This window comes from Sebastes fasciatus, chromosome 20, assembly GCF_043250625.1.
Source record: "Sebastes fasciatus isolate fSebFas1 chromosome 20, fSebFas1.pri, whole genome shotgun sequence".
Lineage (NCBI taxonomy): Eukaryota > Metazoa > Chordata > Actinopteri > Perciformes > Sebastidae > Sebastes > Sebastes fasciatus.
Window position 1 is genome coordinate 1,316,702 of NC_133814.1, and position 17,220 is coordinate 1,333,921.

The window sequence follows — 17,220 nt, forward strand, 5'->3', positions numbered from 1 at the left end:
AACAGGAAATAAACTGCAACATATTTAGAATGTTTACGTTTAAAACCGTGTAATGGTCTAAATATTGTATATTTGTGACATCACAAATGGACAGAAATCCTGACGGCTTGTTTCAAACGCACAATTTCTGAATACGGGCTGTGTGTATTTCTCCGTATATTGAGTGTTTTGATAGTTAAACAGTATTTACATATCACTTAAATCTGCCTTATAACATAAAAGACATGAAAATCTCACTTTTTACAATATGGGTCCTTTAAAACAACTACGGTATTCCTAAATGCCAGTTCATTGAACTCATTATATTGACGTGTTGGGATAGACGTTATAACATGGTAGGAAACAAAAATATAAACAAAACAGTACGTTAAATGATGGGATGGATAAGGATAATAACTCAGTCAAAAGAAATGACCCCCACCTCTCCCACAGGAGAGTGATACAAGAGGGCAGAGGGCATTTATAGTCAGGACCACAGAAGAAGATACAAAGGAGGAGCTGAGGAGGGACTCTGAACTTCCCCCATCCTCCTGGAGTCTGGAGGTTCTCCCTGTCTAAATAAAGTGCAACTTCATCCATTAAGTGTGATTATAAAAACCAGAGAACAAGATAGACCTAGAAAAGGGTCCATAATGACCCTGTTACATGTTACCATGCATGTACATGTTTCATGTTACATGTTACAGACATACTGCTCAACTGGCCTCACTCTGGGTCACGTGGGACTAATCGTTGTCACGGCAACCATAAACTAACAGAGCGCACTGAGCATCTTCAGGTCTTTACTAGTGAAGACACACAGAACCATGTCTGATGTGGAATCTGATGAGTTTGGTGATGAGGGCAGTAAACTGGGGGTGAGAAAACACAATGAACTAACCTTAGTTAGTTAGATAGATAGTTAGATAGATAGTTAAGCTAGTTTGTTGGAATGACGTTAGCTGCCTGGAGCTAACTTTAGCATGTGGTTGTCTGTCTGTCTCGGGATACATACTCCTGTGTTTGTTTTGTCCGGACAGGAATATGAAGGGGACAGGAATGAAGCAGGAGAGAGACACGGAGTCGGTAAAGCTCTTCTGGTCAACGGAGACATGTATCAGGGACAGTACGAGACCGGCAAGAGACACGGACAGGTAACGTTAACGTGATGATGATACTGTACGTCATCTACTAGACCCAGGGGTCAGCAACCTGCAGCTCTTCAGACCCTCTCCAGTGGCTCACTGTGGACTTATTAACATGGAAATGAAGAACTGTTTTTATGTTTACATTTTTATTTTTATTTATCATTGTTGTAGGTCTATGGTACGACGGGGTATTAGGGCCACATTGAGGAAAAAAATAAATCTGATATTTACAGAATAAAGTCATAATATTATGGGAATAAAGTCATAGTTTTACGAGAAACAAAAGTCGTAATATTATGAGAAATAAGTCATAATATTATAAAGTAGTATTCTCGTAAAGTTATGACTTTATTCTCATATTACAACTTTTTTTCTCTTAAGTTATGACTTTATTCTCATAATATTACGATTTTTTTCTCGTTAAGTTATGACTTTATTCTCGTAATATTATGACTTTATTGTGTAAATCTCAGATGTTTTTTCCCTCAATGTGGTCCTAATACTCCGTAGAACATTGTCTCTTTGGCCCTCACTGCATTAGACTTATATACTATATACTTAGACTACAAACTGTGTTACCTTCATCACAATGATCAAATGTTTTGCGGCTCCAAACAATTTTTTTTGTTGACTAAAATGGCTCTTTTTGATAGTAAAGGTTGCTGACCCCTGTACTAGAGGGTCCAAATCTAATCCACCAGTCCAGGTCCAGAGCGGTCCCGATGGGGCTGAGTGGACACCGAGTAGCGGTACACATTGAAATATAGAAATAATGAATATAGGAGTGCTGTTGTAGTGAATCTCAGCAGTAGGAATAACTTTATTAAATATTCCTCCAAATGAAAATGAGACTTTTTAGCCTTCAGATGTGGTGAAAAGCTCAGTCGCTTTGGCTAATTTCTCTAAACAGTCGTAACTTTCTATAAACTTTAAAGGTCCCATATCGTGCTCATTTTCAGGTTCATACTTGTAGTTTGTGTTTCTACTAGAACATGTTTACATGCTGTAATGTTAAAAAAAAACATTATTTTCCTCATACTGTCTGCCTGAATATACCTGTATTCACGCTCTGTCTGAAACGCTCCGTTTTAGCGCATTTCAACGGAATTTGCGACGGAATTGCGACAGAATTGCGTTGCCTGGCAACAGTTTGGGTCCATGTTTACTTCCTGTCAGCTGATGTCATTCACATACACTGCAACAGGAAATAAACTGGGACACATTTAGAATGTTTATGTTTAAAACCATGTAATGGTCTAAATATTGTAGATTTGTGACATCACAAATTGACAGAACGGCTTGTTTCAAACAGTACAATTTCTGAATACGGGCTGTGTGTATTTCTCTGTATATTGAGTGCTTCGATACTTTCACAGTAAAGCACTTAAACCTGCTTTGTAATATAAAAGACATGAAAATCTTACTTTTTACAATATGGGACCTTCAAGTGTAATTATCACAACTGTTTGATGGGACATCACAACTCTATTACATGTCTGCTATAAAGGAAGTAACTCACCCACAACACTTCCTTCATGTTTCTAAAGCAGTTATTGTGGCAGTAAATTGGCCAACGCCACCAAATGAAAAGTTTGTCATGTTGTGAGCCGGATTGGTCAAAATGATAGATGTTTTTTCAACGTGACAGTCAACCCTGGAAATATTTATTTTATGCAAATCTCTGTTTTGTTCTACTGTTTTGTTGACACTGACTACTGACTGTACTATACCAGAATGTCAGTAGCTGAATGCTGTTGGCACTCAAATTCAAATTCAAATAAGCTTTATTGGCATGAATGTTCAGGTTACATTATTGCCAAAGCTAAATTACATATTAATGAATAATTACATTTCACAAGAAATAATCACAAAATAATAATCACAATCACAATATACCAAATACATTTTAAATATACTTTCTTTTACAAATGTAATCAATCAGAAACATGTTCGGATCTTGTAGCACCTCTTATTGTACGGCAACAGTCAACATATTTTGCAGCTAATGTTGCACATTGATTTTTCTCCCCACATAAATATGTTATTTTCTGAGGATCAGGAAGATGGATGAACTCAGGATATATTGTGGCAGCTGCCACACTCCCTCCCCCATATAATAAACACCGCCTCCAAGGTGTTCTATTTCATCCTTACTGACCGCCAGAGGCAGTGCTTCAACACTGAATATCTTCGTCTCGCGCATGCGCAGGTCGAGTATTAATATCAACAAAGTCACGTGTGACCTCGGATGACCCTGGTTAGGTATAAGTTCCGGTGTCATCCACGAGATCAGTCCTATTTCATCTTCTCGCTTGCGCAGTTTAACTACTGTGGTAGCATTAGCTAAAAGCTAAATTACCTAACCTATTTGAGCTCGTCGCCGGTAGCCTTGTGACCACCGGTCGGAGTTGCGGAGTTTCGCCCTCCAAAGGCTGCGACGAGCCGCCCATCAAACTGTGTTGTCCGCCGTTCGGTCCTCCGACGGAGGAGACGGCGGATGCACCTATCCTGATCATCACCAGCGTGATAAGGACATCTTCCAATGTGTACATCACCCAGTGAGATCGATTTACATTGTTTTCTATAACAAGAACGTCTGGGCACTGTTAGCAGAGCGTTAGCTCATGCTAAACTAGTGAGATACTAACAAAAGCGTGTCCGCTCAGTGTTTACCGTTTGACAACGTGCTGTCAGGGAGGAGGCGTCCAGCTCTCCTCTCTGCTCTGTGTAGCACTATAACGAACATTGCTTACAGCTAAGTATAGTGGTAACATTACTGTATGCATTGTTTACTATAAACTTACTGCCTTCTTAACTAGCAGAGTGCTCTCGCTCAGGCTAATTTCGGCATTGTTTTCACAACGTTACCGCCTTCACAGTTAGCGGAGTGCTCTCGCTCAGGCTAACCTTGGCATTGATTACCACAATGTTACTGTCCTCGCATTAGCAGAGTGCTCTCGCTCAGGCTAATCGGGTAGACTAAGACATTGACAGTTACTGTGCTAGTGAAAACAGTGTGTTCGCTCTCCTCTCACTACACAGACTGTTTCTTGCACGTTCTCCTCAGTTAGCAGAGTGCTCTCGCTCAGGCTAACCTTGGCATTAATTACCACAACGTTACTGTCCTCGCATTAGCAGAGTGCTCTCGCTCAGGCTAACCTTGGCATTAATTACCACAACGTTACTGTCCTCGCATTAGCAGAGTGCTCTCGCTCAGGCTAATCGGGTAGACTCAGACATTGACAGTTACTGTGCTAGTGAAGACAGTGTGCTCGCTCTCCTCTCACTACACAGGCTGTTTTTTCTGCACGTTCTCTCCATTTAGCAGCGCGTTCTCGTTCAGGCTAACTCGGCGCGACACCAGCAACAGTTAAGTATATTGATAACAGTTACTGTGCTAGTGAAGACAGCTTGCTCGCTCTCCTCTCACTACACAGGCTGTTTTTTCTGCACGTTCTCTCCAGTTAGCAGAGTGCTCTCGCTCAGGCTAAACTGTGGCATCGCAGTCCATAACACTACTGTCCTCGCATGAGCAGAGTGCTCTCGCTCAGGCTAATCGGGTAGAATCAGACATCGACAGTTACTGTGCTAGTGAAGACAGTGTGCTCGCTCTCCTCTCACTACACAGACTGTTTCCTGCACGTTCTCTTCAGTCAGCAGAGTGCTCTCGCTCAGACTGACTTCAGCAGCAACTGACGGGACAGAGTTTCTCCGTGGCTGTCACGATGCTCAACTCTCCAGGCTGCAACACCTGTATGGCTCCTCTTCAAACCTCCTGATGGGTTACGCTGTCCCCTCAGGGCAGCTGGCCCCAGCCCAAACTACCCGTTCCAAACGGCAGGCCACAGAGGCTGCGGGTGCGCCATCCAAGAAGCAGGCTAAGTCTGGCAAGCTGTCTTCTAAGGTGGATCTGCATACGGCTGAGCTAGCCCAGATGAAGTCGCTCCTCCTGGCCCTCCACTCTAGTGCGGGTACGGAGGACGCAGGTACACCAACTCTGCCCATGGCTGAGTCATATTCGGAGGAAGATGCTGTCTCGATGGTGGCTTCGGCCACCCTCTTTAATGAATACAACGTGGAGGAGCCCTCCCATTCCTCTGGGCGCGGCTCCCGTTCCTCGGCCCATAGTTCTTCCGATGGGTATACGGCAGCCAGAATCGGCGCCTGCGAGCGCTTTCTTTAGGCGCGCGACGGCCTCCACCACCTTTACTGTCCCTCCCTCCAAAGAGTATCTTAGGGAGTTACAGGCATGCTGGAGGGGTACTAGGGCTTTCTCCCGTCTCCCGTCTGATGGCCGAACCCTGGCAGCCATGCAGGATGCGGCAAAAAATTGGCCTTGACCACATGCCAGCTATTGAGCCTGCCATTGCTTCTCTCATAGTCTCCCCTGACGAGGCTCTGAGACCAGAGGCAAGGTGCCCTCGACCCCAATGTCGGGTCACAGATGACCTCCTCTCTAAAGCTTATGATACAGCGGCTCGCATGGGCCGCATGGGCAACTCCCTCTCACACCTCATGCTTGCCCTCTCAGCCTCTCTGCAGGAGGCTGCTCCCGACGTTTCCTCCACCAGCCTCAGTGACGCGTCATTGCAGGCGTTTGCACTGATGTCGAGGGAACTTGGACGGCTGATGTCCATGCTGGTTCAGACTCGTCGCCAGGTTTGGCTGGCGCAGTCGCCCTTGTCTGAGACATGTCGGAGGACCCTCCGTACTGTTCCAGTAGAACCAGGGCACCTGTTCGGGACAGCTGCCCTACAGGTACTTGAGCGGACTGTCCAAGCTGACCAGACCAGGCAGTTCTCTGGTCTTCGAAGGGGCATGCCCCCCCCTGCCTGGCCGAGGGGCTCCATGTCTGCCCCCCGAGGCCGCTCCCGGCCACCGGCTCAGCCTAGTGGCCACCACGGACCTCAGCGCTCCACCGAGAGGCAGGTCCGCTACCGTGACAACCCCGCCCACTTGCCCTCCAGGCAACCCTGGGCCGTGGAGCCTAACCGCCGCCCCCCCAGAGCCTTCAGAGGCCGGGGGGCCCGCTACTGAGACCCTAGGGCCGGCTGTCGGTTATTTCTCCCAGCAGCAGCTCAACTGCTGGGCAGCTCACACTTCAGACCCCTGGGTGGTGTCCACCCTAACCCGGGGGTACAAACTTCAATTCCGGCGCCGGCCCCCATCCTCCAGCCGGGGCACGAGTATTCACCAGGTGTGTTGCGGCGGCCCTCTCGCCCCTGCAGTCACGCGGCATGAAGATCCTGCCGTATCTAGACGGTTGGCTGATCTGTGCGCCATCCCCGCTTCAGGCGGCCCGGGACACGGCCCTCCTTCTCTCCCACAGGACCCAGCTGGGTCTCAGGGTGAACTTGGAGAAGAGCTCTCTGAACCCCTCCCAGAGCATAACCTTTATTGGTATGGCTCTGGACACAGTCACTATGAGGGCTTGTCCGTCACTTCAGCGTGTGGACGACATCCTCCACCACCTTCACATCTTCCAAGGGGGCAGGTCGTTGCCCCACATTCTGTTTCTTCGCCTGCTGGGCAAACTGGCAGCTGCCTCAGCTGTCGTTCCCTTGGGCTTGCTTTCACTGCGCCCTCTGCAGAGATGGTTGAACAGCCTCCACTTGGACGCCAAGCGGCACAGGCACAAGAAGATAAAGGTGTCTCAACAGTGCTTTCTCGCTCTATCCCCATGGAGGGAGAGAGCGTACTTGGAAAAGGGCGTGCCCATGGGCTCCGTTCCATCCCGCAGAGAGACCGTCACAACAGATGCCTGCCTCTCTGGGTGGGGTGCAGTGTGGCAGAACAAGACTGCTCGGGGACAGTGGTCTGCTCTGGACCGCACAGAGCATGTCAATGTGCTGGAGCTACGTGCAGTGCACCTAGCGCTCAAGCACTTCCTGCCATACCTGAGAGGGAAACATGTGCTCGTCCGGTCGGACAACACCTCGACCGTTTTTTTATATAAACCACCAAGGGGGCACCAAATCTGCAAGGTTGCTGCAGACATCCCAGGCTCTCCTGACATGGGCAGCCTCTCGCCTGACCAGCCTACGGGCAATGTATTTGCCAGGGGAACGGAACCTTGTCGCAGATTTCCTCTCCCGTCACATACCCCCGCCGGGGGAGGGGCGCCTTCACCCACAGGTGGTGCACAACATATGGAGTCTCTTCGGCAGAGCAGAGGTGGATCTCTTTGCCTCAGAGATGTCAACCCACTGCCTCCTCTGGTTCTCCTTGAGGGAGAAGACCAGCCCTCTAGGTCAAGATACTCTGGCTCACACGTGGCCAGAGAGTCTCCTCTATGCCTTCCCACCGTTCCCTCTGATCCTACCAACGCTTCTCAGAGTGTTTCAGCAGGGCCACAGACTTCTCCTGGTGGCCCCCTTCTGGCCAGCAAGGATAGGGTTCTCACTGCTGCACAGACTCTGCTGCGGGACGCCCTGGCGCCTCCCCAGCAGGACAGACCTCTTATCTCAGCTGGGGGGTCAGATCTGGCATCCCGACCCCAGCCGCCTTCAGCTGTGGGTTTGGCCGCTGGAGGACCCGACCCAATGCTGACTGATTGCATAGAGCCCGTCAGAAAGACTATTCTGAATGCCAGAGCACCATCTACCCACCTGCAGTACGAGAACAGGTGGAAGTTGTTCTCTGAATGGTGTACAGTTCAGAAAGAGGACCCAGTACATCGCTCGGTGCCTACAATTCTGAAGTTTCTGCAGTCCCTCCTGGAAGGTGGCCGGTCTCCATCTACACTGAAGGTGTATGTGGCTGCTATTTCATCGCAGCACGATAGGGTCGATAATAACACTGTGGGGAGCAACAGGCTTGTGTCTCTCTTCTTAAAAGGGGCTCTGCGGCTGCGTCCCCCGAGCACTCCGAGGGCTCCCGCATGGGACCTGCCCCCGGTGCTGGACGCTCTATGCTTGCCTCCCTTTGAACCCTTAGTACAGGCAGAGCTGAGGTGGCTGTCGGCCAAAACTTCATTTCTCCTTGCCATCACTTCTGCAAAGCGTGTAGGCGAGCTACATGCCTTGTCAGTGAACAATTCACGTCTGAGGTGGAACTCAGATGGCTCAGGTGTCACTTTGTGGCCAAATACAGCGTTCCTCCCTAAGGTGCTGTCACGATCACATCACAATCAGCCTATTCGGCTTGCCCAGTTTCAACCCCCTAAAGGAGATGGGGAGGAGAGGGCAAGGCTGTTATGCCCAGTGCGGGCCCTTAGAGCCTATGTAGAAGCCACCGCATGCATACGGCGGTCAGAGCAACTCTTTATCTGTTACGGCGGTCCCAAGAAGGGCTGTGCGCTCTCAAAGCAGCGCCTGTCCCACTGGATCGTGGAAGTGATTTCCCACGCATACAAGGTGAATGACCGTTCTCCTCCATCCACAGTAAGGTGCCACTCTACCAGGAGTGTTTCCACATCATGGGCAACCCTGAGAGGGGTCCCCTTGGAGGACATATGTGCCGCGGCCTCAGGGACGTCACCGAGCACATTCTTCAGATATTATAGAGTCAATGTGGCCACCCCCCATCCACTGGGCGTGGTCCTTCAGCCGAGTTCCTCTGCTTCATCTTTATGGGGTATGTACTCGAGGATTCCTCGTGACTCTGTTGTTATAAGTCATCCAGTGTTGAAGCACTGCCTCTGGCGGTCAGTAAGGATGAAATAGAACGATAGTTACGAATGTAACTACGGTTCTATGAATCCTGGATGACCGCCAGAGTTCTTAGTCACTCAGAATCTCGTGATCCCGCGAGAAGATTCTGTAGGACTGATCTCGTGGATGACACCGGAACTTATACCTAACCAGGGTCATCCGAGGTCACACGTGACTTTGTTGATATTAATACTCGACCTGCGCATGCGCGAGACGAAGATATTCAGTGTTGAAGCACTGCCTCTGGCGGTCATCCAGGATTCATAGAACCGTAGTTACATTCGTAACTATCGTTTTACACACATCCTTTAGACAGTTATTTACCTTTAATACAATGTCACAAAAAAAACATAAATTCATCCTCATCACTAGTGTCACTGTCCAGAAAAATGCGCATGACCGCCTCTCTCTCCTGAGCCTCCACTTCAACAGTGTGGCAGCTGCCAATTCTCTGGTGTTTGCTGTTGTTTCCCTTTTCCCTGGTGTTTTTTTGGTTGAGTTGCTGAGTGATTAGAGGGTTATTCAGTTCACCTGTTGCGCAGGGTGTGGGGACTGGCTCTTAAATGATAGTTGAGAGCAGCTTGGTGCATTCCCCTCTTGGCCAATCAGGGTGTAACGACGCCCTTTCTGTAGGGCTTAAAAGAGGAGGGAAACTGCACACCCAGTGTCATTCTGATCTCTCCTTCACTCAAAGCAACATGTGTTATCAGCTTTACCAGAAACTCTGGTCTGTTTTGGGCCCTTTTGGGATTCTGTGATCTTTGTGTTTTGTTTGTTGAGAGTGTTGACTCCTGGTTGGGGAAACAAGTTAAGTGCCAACCAATTAGGTTACCTGCACTGGGACGATTAGGTGCTATTTGTGCAACAGCTGGCTTGCCTTACGATAGCCTAACGCCTGCAGGCTGTATTTTTGTATTCTATTCATTTGTTGATTTTCAATGAAACCCTTTATACCCATTTCTTTTAGTGTATTTTATTTGGGAAAACTTTAAAGGAGGGTAAAAGGAAAAACACAAACCAATATTTCAGTTTCCTTAATTGTTTGTTAATATAGAGGCATTTGTTCATTAGCGAAGAGGCATTTGTTCATTATTATTATTAAGAAGGCATTTTATTTTATATTATTATGTGGATGGGAACTGTTTTTCAGTCTTCTGACTGAACAACTAAAGTCTGGGGAACTCAGTACCGCCACATAATTGGCAACCACGAAGGGACACGTAACACAAAGCATAATCTTTCAATAAAGAGATTTAGTTTTGTGTCCCATCTTCTGATATCTATTTAGCAAGTGTATTTGAGTGTATATTTCTGAAATATGTATTTGGAGTGTAGCTTGACTATTAGTCCAAATAATTATTAGTGACTATCCAACATGTCTTGGGAAGATCCAGACATTACCGCATTGGAACCGTCGCTTGCGGAATTGGAATCCGAGCTTTCTTTAAATGTTAGCTTGGATATGCCTGTAGTTGGGCAGGAGGTGCACTTACTGGATGATGATGATGATGATGATGAAGAGGGATGGGTAGATGCTCCAGTAGAACCACAATTGTCTGTGGACACTCATCCTCTTTTGGCTTTAGAGGGCTTATTACTTCCGCCTTCATCCCCAGTTCCTGTAGCTCCTCCCACCCAGGAACACTCAGATTCGGATTTAGTTATTTTTGCTAATGCTGTAGAGTCGATGAAACTTGTGTTTAAAAATACAGTGGATTGGCAGCGTGAGTGGCTGTCAAACATTTCAAAGGGCATACCCATCGATAAAGCTCTAAAAATGTGTACTACTCTCATAACAAATGTGGTGGAGAAAGCAAGTAACCATTTGCTCGCAGAAGTAAGGGATTTTGGTTCAAAGTGCATAAATGCCATTCAGTGGAATGCACAACAAACACAGTCTGAGTTCCAAGAGTCCCTGATTACTGACCGTCAAAACTTGATGACCTCCATTACATCCGCGGTCACTGAAAACAAGGATGTACAACTTCTGGTGACCGAGGTGCATACATTGCAACAGCAGATGGGTTCAGTGCAGGCTACCCTTGAGTCTCTTGTGCGTCAACAGTGTGCACTCAATTCTCAGGTCAATTCAATACATAAGCGAGAGGAATGGGTCCTTAAAGAAAAAAATTTGTCACAATGACATCCAAACCCTGCAACAATGAGAGAACCTGCTGTAGTTCAGTAAAAAACAAAGACAAATTGTACCTCCTCACAGTACTGAACACCATGTAATGGATATTTATGCCATATACAGTACGTGTTTGTCTGACAGATTTGGTTAATTGAATGGATCATTTTGCATGTGACAGCTCAAACGTTTGGAAGTTGTGAAGAGGACGACAGTTTCACTGAGAATCAACTCATCAGTTTTGATCAATAAGAAATGTGCGAGTGGTTATTGTTCAAATTAGACAATTGTACTGACTCTTTTGCACACATGTGGCAAAACACGTGCAATTGCTTGAATGAATGAGAAATGCTAATCTGTTGTGAACAAAAAAATAATTGTTCAGAGATTTTTATTACCTCCGCCCCAGGCCGAAGGCCTGGGAAGGAGGTTATGTTTTCACCGGTGTTGGTTTGTTCGTTTGTCTGTTTGTCTGTTAGCCGGATTACTCCAAAAGTCCATGATGGATTTAAATCAAATGTTTGAGGGGTGGGGTGTGGCACAATGAACAATCCATTAGATTTTGGTGGCGATCCGGATCATGCTCCGGATTCAGGAATATTTTTTTTAGGATTCCGATCAGCCTGAGCATTAAGACCACAGGGTATAACACATGCGCAGTGTAACTGATGACGCGTTGATGACGCGTAATCCTTCTGAGAGCAGAGAGATACGTGTGTGGATGTGTGTGCGGGAGCTGCTGGCCGTGCGCGGTGAGAAAGAACAAAGCGGTAGCTGACAGGATGAGAGACAACGTAGTGTAACGTTATACAGACATAACAAGGCTGCCGAATGAGAGAGGCATCCGCCGATACGTTACACGGAAACACACCGTGTTAATAACCAGCCGATCACCTCACGGTACCGCCAGCTGTGAGCTGTGATTTGTTTTTAAAGTCACGCGTTGGCGGAGGTCTGCGCTCCCCGAGTGCCATTCTAGTTTATTTATTGTTTTGAACAACATAATTCTCATTCGAGAATTGAGCCAAAGTGAATGAGACAAACTGTAATTAGATGCCAGTGTAGACTTTGTACAAAGTACAAAGAGGTCAATGTACACTTTGAATATAAGAAATGTTCTCATATTCTTTAGTTCACTCTATAGATCCATATTCAGTCTATGATGAAAGCAATGTTTCTGTTCTTGCCACAGAGGTTTCCATTATGTTACCTATAAAAGAATAAGTCTCTTTGACTAATGTATATTTGTCTCTGACTGTCTTGTCTAATAGGGGACATATCACTTCCAGAATGGGGCAAGATATGTGGGACAGTATTACGAGAACATGAAACATGGACAGGGCACCTTCTACTATCCAGATGGCTCTCGGTATGAAGGTACAATAAAGCTAAAGCATACGAGTTGAGATCGTTGCCAACCATTGCATGTCATTAGTGTGTGTGTGTGTGTGTGTGTGTGCAGGGTGTCTATCAACACAGTCCAGCTGAAGCCCTGACACAGAACCTCAGAAACTAACTCTCATTGTTGCCCTCTTTGTCTGTCAGGGTCGTGGGTGGAGGACCTGAGACAGGGTCATGGAGTCTACACTTACCCCAATGGAGACACGTATGATGGAGAGTGGCTGCATCATATGAGGTATATGTATATATATATATATATATAATATAATATATATATGTAATATATACATATATATATAATATATACATATATATATAATATATACATATATATATTATATATATAATATATATATTTATATATATAATATATATATATATAATATAATATTATATATATATATAATATAATATAATATATTATATAATATATATATTATATATATAATATATTATATATTATATAATATATATATTATATATTATATATTATATATATATTATATATTATATATATATATATTATATATATTATATATAATATATATATATTATATATTATATATAATATATATATATTATATATATTATATATATTATATATATTATATATTATATATATTATATATTATATATATTATATATTATATATAATATATATATATTATATATAATATATGTACAGTTCATGTCACTTAGATGTTGGTAGTTTTCATTTCTGAAAGCACACATTCCTGTGATCTTCTTGATTCAAAGCTGCTTGATTCTTTTATCTAAACTCAATGATACAGTCAATATAAATCCTACATGTCGACATACTGTAGATAATCACCCATCACCCATCCATTCAGGATTTACACCGATCAGCCATAACATGATGACCACCTGCCTAATATTGAGTAGGTCCACCTTTTGCCGCCAAAACAGCCCTGACCCATGGAGGCATGGACTCCACTAGACCTCTGAAGGTCTGCTGTGGTATCTGGCACCAAGCCGTCAGTAGCAGATCCTTTAAGTCCTGGAAGTTGCGAGGTGGGGCCTCCGTGGATCGGACTTGTTTGTCCAGCACATCCCACAGATGCTCCATCGGATCGAGATTTGGAGGCTGAGTCAACACCTGATGTAAAAGAAAACGTGATACATCAGACCGGGCCACCTTCTTCCATTGCTCCGTGGTCCAGTTCTGATGCCCATTGTAGGCGCTCTTGGCGGTGTACACTGGTCAGCACGGGGCACCCTGACCGGTCGGCAGCCCCAAACACAACAAACTGCTCCTCACTGTGTGTTCTGACACCTTTCTATCAGAACCAGCATTAACTTTTTCATCATTTTGAGCTCCAGTAGCTCTTCTATTGGATCAGACAACACGGGCCAGCCTTCGCTCCCCACGTGCATCAATGAGCCTCGGGTCTGACCCTGTCGCCGGTTCACCGGTTCTCCTTCCTTGGAACACTTTTGATAGATCCTGACCACTGCAGACCGGGAACATCCCACAAGAGCTGCAGTTCTGGAGATGCTCTGACCCAGTCGTCTAGCCAGCACTATCTGGCCCTCGTCAAAGTTAATCACATTCTTACGCTGGCCCATTTTTTCTGCTTCCAACACAAAGTTCAAAGTTCAAAATGTTCACTTGCTGTCTAATATATCCCCCCCACTGCCTGGTGCCATGGTAACCAGATGACCAATGTTATTCACTTCACCTGTCAGTGGTCATAGTGTTATGGCTGATCAGTGTATATATTTATATAACATTCATATATACATCTGTTTTTTCACTACTTGTGTACATAACAGTCCTGTCTATTCCTCACCTTTGTTTGTCCCTAGCTGTTATTTATTTTCTGTGTCAGTACACTGAGAGAAATGCAAAAACAGAGTCAAATTCCTTGTACGTGCACACAAATAAATCTGATTGTGAATTAATGAGAACGTGAGTTATCTCGGGATACATCGCTGTAGAAAATAGAAATGTGTTTTGAGTGGATTTGTTGATTTGCAGGTCAAACATCTATGATGACGACATTTTGTTGCAGGTTGCACATGTTGTTTCAACAGCATTAAATGACTATATTTCAATATACAGCAGGACCTGTTTACATATGAAAGTAACTGAAATGCTTTCAAAATTACAGAGACGTCAACCTCTTTTTTACCTGTGCACCACCAAATCCACTCTTATTAGGTACAGGGGATGGGGGGGTTTTAAAAGTGCTGACCTCCTTGGTGTGATCTGATTGGCAGGGATGGCCAGGGCGTCTACCACTACCATGAAACGGGCTCAAAGTACAAGGGCTCATGGATGAATGGCAAGCTGGAGTCATCTGGAGAGTACATCCACTCTAGCCACAGATACAAGGGTAACTTTGTCAACAATAACGTAAGTTCTACTTTGATCACTCATTCACAAAAAGCTTGACTAAAGATTAATGACAATATCTAACATCTCTCACTGGGGCCTGAGTTACGCCAGGCAAGATCAATATCTGTCAGAAGTAACAGTGTAGATGGTTTAGTATAAAACAGAATACAAGTAGTTAGAACATCTCAGGTTTCAAATCTCTTTACATCAATCTGGCAGTCTCTCTAAATCCAGTTCTTCTACATTCCATCTGTGGTGCTGCCAGTATCAGAATAAAGCCAGAACGATCGCTCAGAGAAAACTACAGTTAATTACAACTTGATTTTCACTTTTGTAGCTCTGGCCATCAGTTCGATCAGTTATGATAATAATAATAATAATAATAATTACATTGCTAATAGAAAGAAACATGAGCACTGTGATGATCAGACAGGTTATTAACCCTCAGGTGAGACAAACTATATGATGATTCCCCATCATGAATGATTAGCAACATTACAGGTGCACAGGTACACTTGTTTACAACCTGTTTGACTGCTCGTGTTCCCTGCCCATCCCACATCTCAGCAATTACTTTAGTGAGTTTATTACAACTGATGGAAACATTGGCTAGAGCTACACAAAGAAAGCATAGCTTAAATGATGTTTAAATATTTTTGTATCATTGTGATCTGTATCATTATCAAAAAAGATTCTTCCTCCTCAGTGTTAGAGCTGTGTCTGCCATCCCATTCTTATTTTACAGCCGTACGGCCTGGGGAAGTATGTGTTCGACATTGGGTGTGAGCAGCACGGTGAATACCGCCACGCAGAGCAGGTAATTCAACATCACGATAATCATGAGAACTGGAACTGTGCCAGGTCACACGGAGTGAATATATAATATGTCCTGATATGACAACCAGTGCACTGAGACACAACATAACCGTGACAACTCTCTTAACTAAAACTCCAGCCAGCGACTGATGAGGAGAACGATAAAAATATGAAAACGCAGAAGACGCCCTACCCGGGCGCCAGAGAGGGTTATCTCACCTTAGGGACATCAGGAGGAGCAGAGGAGGTGCCGTCACTGCCTTTGTGCAACCTTTTGTCAGTAGCATAGATCAATCAGCCACTTCAGTGTCTTGGATGACGAAAATGTCTTTTCATGTTCAAGAACGCATTGCTGTTGTTGAATGCACTGCTAGAAGTATGCTTCTCTTTCAGTAAGCACACTTGCCTGTTCTAAGCGCATGTTTCACTTTATATGCATGATGTGATGGGCCATGTTGAGTGACTATATAAAACCTTCAGAATGCATGTTAATAACTATAAGTACTGTATGTTGGAGATGCAAGCTGCAGTGTGTGTCATCTTTAGTGAGCCAGGAGTTTGCAGACGTGTTCATGCTTGTCTTGCTCCACACAGTCACGCTGCTTCCTTAAACTGAACACAGTGAGGCCTATGTCATTTGTGAAAACATCGAGATGAAAATCTGTGCATTTTGCTTGCAATACAAACCAAAATGTGTCCCAATAATATATTTCAGAGCATTTCTTTTCCGTGCACAAAATAAATTGTGTAATCTAATTCTTTGCAGGACCAAGCTGAGGGTGAGTGGGGCGAGTTGGCCTCCACCGCCGTTCTCAATTGGATTCCCAAGAGTGTCACCGGCCTGACTCCAGACAAAGACACTTCAGGTGAACTTTATCTAATTTATTGATACCAATACAATACGATAGACCTACAGTAAATATGCCATCATCTGCTGAAGTTCAGTCTTTGTTGTTGTTTCTGAGGCATAAATTCAGCTTCATGGCTGTTTCTGTGACTGTAGTTTGAAGTGCTGCTGTAACATGCCTCACATGCTTCAAATACCAAGGTACAAAGCAGCCAGACAGGATATGATGAGCCGGGGAAAAAGATAAAGGATCAAAATCTGCATTTTAGTGTTAGTGTTTTCTCTTTTGTCAGGTGGGGAACAGGAAACGGCTTTAGAAGAGGAGAGAGCAGAGGACTGACTGTTTGATCGATCCACAATCCTGCATCTTTTAACCGAAGTTTACATAACATAAATATATTCATACATATGTCAATAAATCTGTTAAGCTTGTGTTTTCAGTGTTTTCTTATGAAGATGTATGGCTGTAGCAAATGGATACTTTCCATTGCCTACTGTAATTAATTAGCATGGATGTATACAGTGTGTACCCTTGATACAGTGCAGTGCCCATCTGTGGCAATTTACAGAACACATTTTTCTTGAGTGAGAAGAAAAACTTTATCATAATAATGTAACCAAAAGGAAGAACTTCTTTTACAAGTATAACCATAGCACAGCAGCTGCAGGGCCAGTCTAAAGCCGTGGGCACACTGCCCGCATGAGGCTCGCGTGACGGCAGCGTCACGTCGTGGCTGCGTTAAGCCCACCTAGGGTGTTCACACTAGACACCAGTTAGCTGCCTGTCGGGAGCGTGTCAGCTACCTGTCAGCTGTGTTTCTGGTGCTACTGACAGCCCTTTCTTTCTACATAGAGTTTGCCTTTTAATGGCCATTTAACTTCATGAT

At 44.8% G+C, this 17,220-nt stretch overlaps 1 protein-coding gene and 1 long non-coding RNA gene across 2 annotated transcripts in view; one reads left to right on the forward strand and one right to left on the reverse strand.

Moving 5' to 3' along the window:
• Positions 1–1,909, reverse strand: part of LOC141758807 (uncharacterized) — a 118,800-nt gene extending 116,891 nt beyond the window's left edge. The window contains exon 1 of the long non-coding RNA XR_012591949.1: positions 1,641–1,909. This is a non-coding gene — a long non-coding RNA (uncharacterized LOC141758807). The remainder of the gene's footprint in view (positions 1–1,640) is intronic.
• On the forward strand, positions 702–16,765 carry rsph1 (radial spoke head component 1). The gene is made up of 8 exons (XM_074620496.1): positions 702–857; positions 1,020–1,133; positions 12,182–12,287; positions 12,456–12,546; positions 14,553–14,688; positions 15,416–15,487; positions 16,253–16,352; positions 16,627–16,765. Exons 1-8 carry the CDS (start codon positions 807–809, stop codon positions 16,671–16,673), a joined length of 717 nt encoding a protein of 238 aa, XP_074476597.1. The 5' UTR covers positions 702–806; the 3' UTR covers positions 16,674–16,765.
• Positions 16,766–17,220: the final 455 nt, after the last annotated feature.

Bases quoted from the DNA above. Each gene is read 5' to 3' on its own strand.
- rsph1 (XM_074620496.1), top strand. From the start codon at position 807: ATGTCTGATGTGGAATCTGATGAGTTTGGTGATGAGGGCAGTAAACTG. The intron at 1,134-12,181 runs GTAACGTTAACG...CTTGTCTAATAG, and splicing joins CCGGCAAGAGACACGGACAG to GGGACATATCACTTCCAGAA. The intron at 12,288-12,455 runs GTACAATAAAGC...TTTGTCTGTCAG, and splicing joins AGATGGCTCTCGGTATGAAG to GGTCGTGGGTGGAGGACCTG.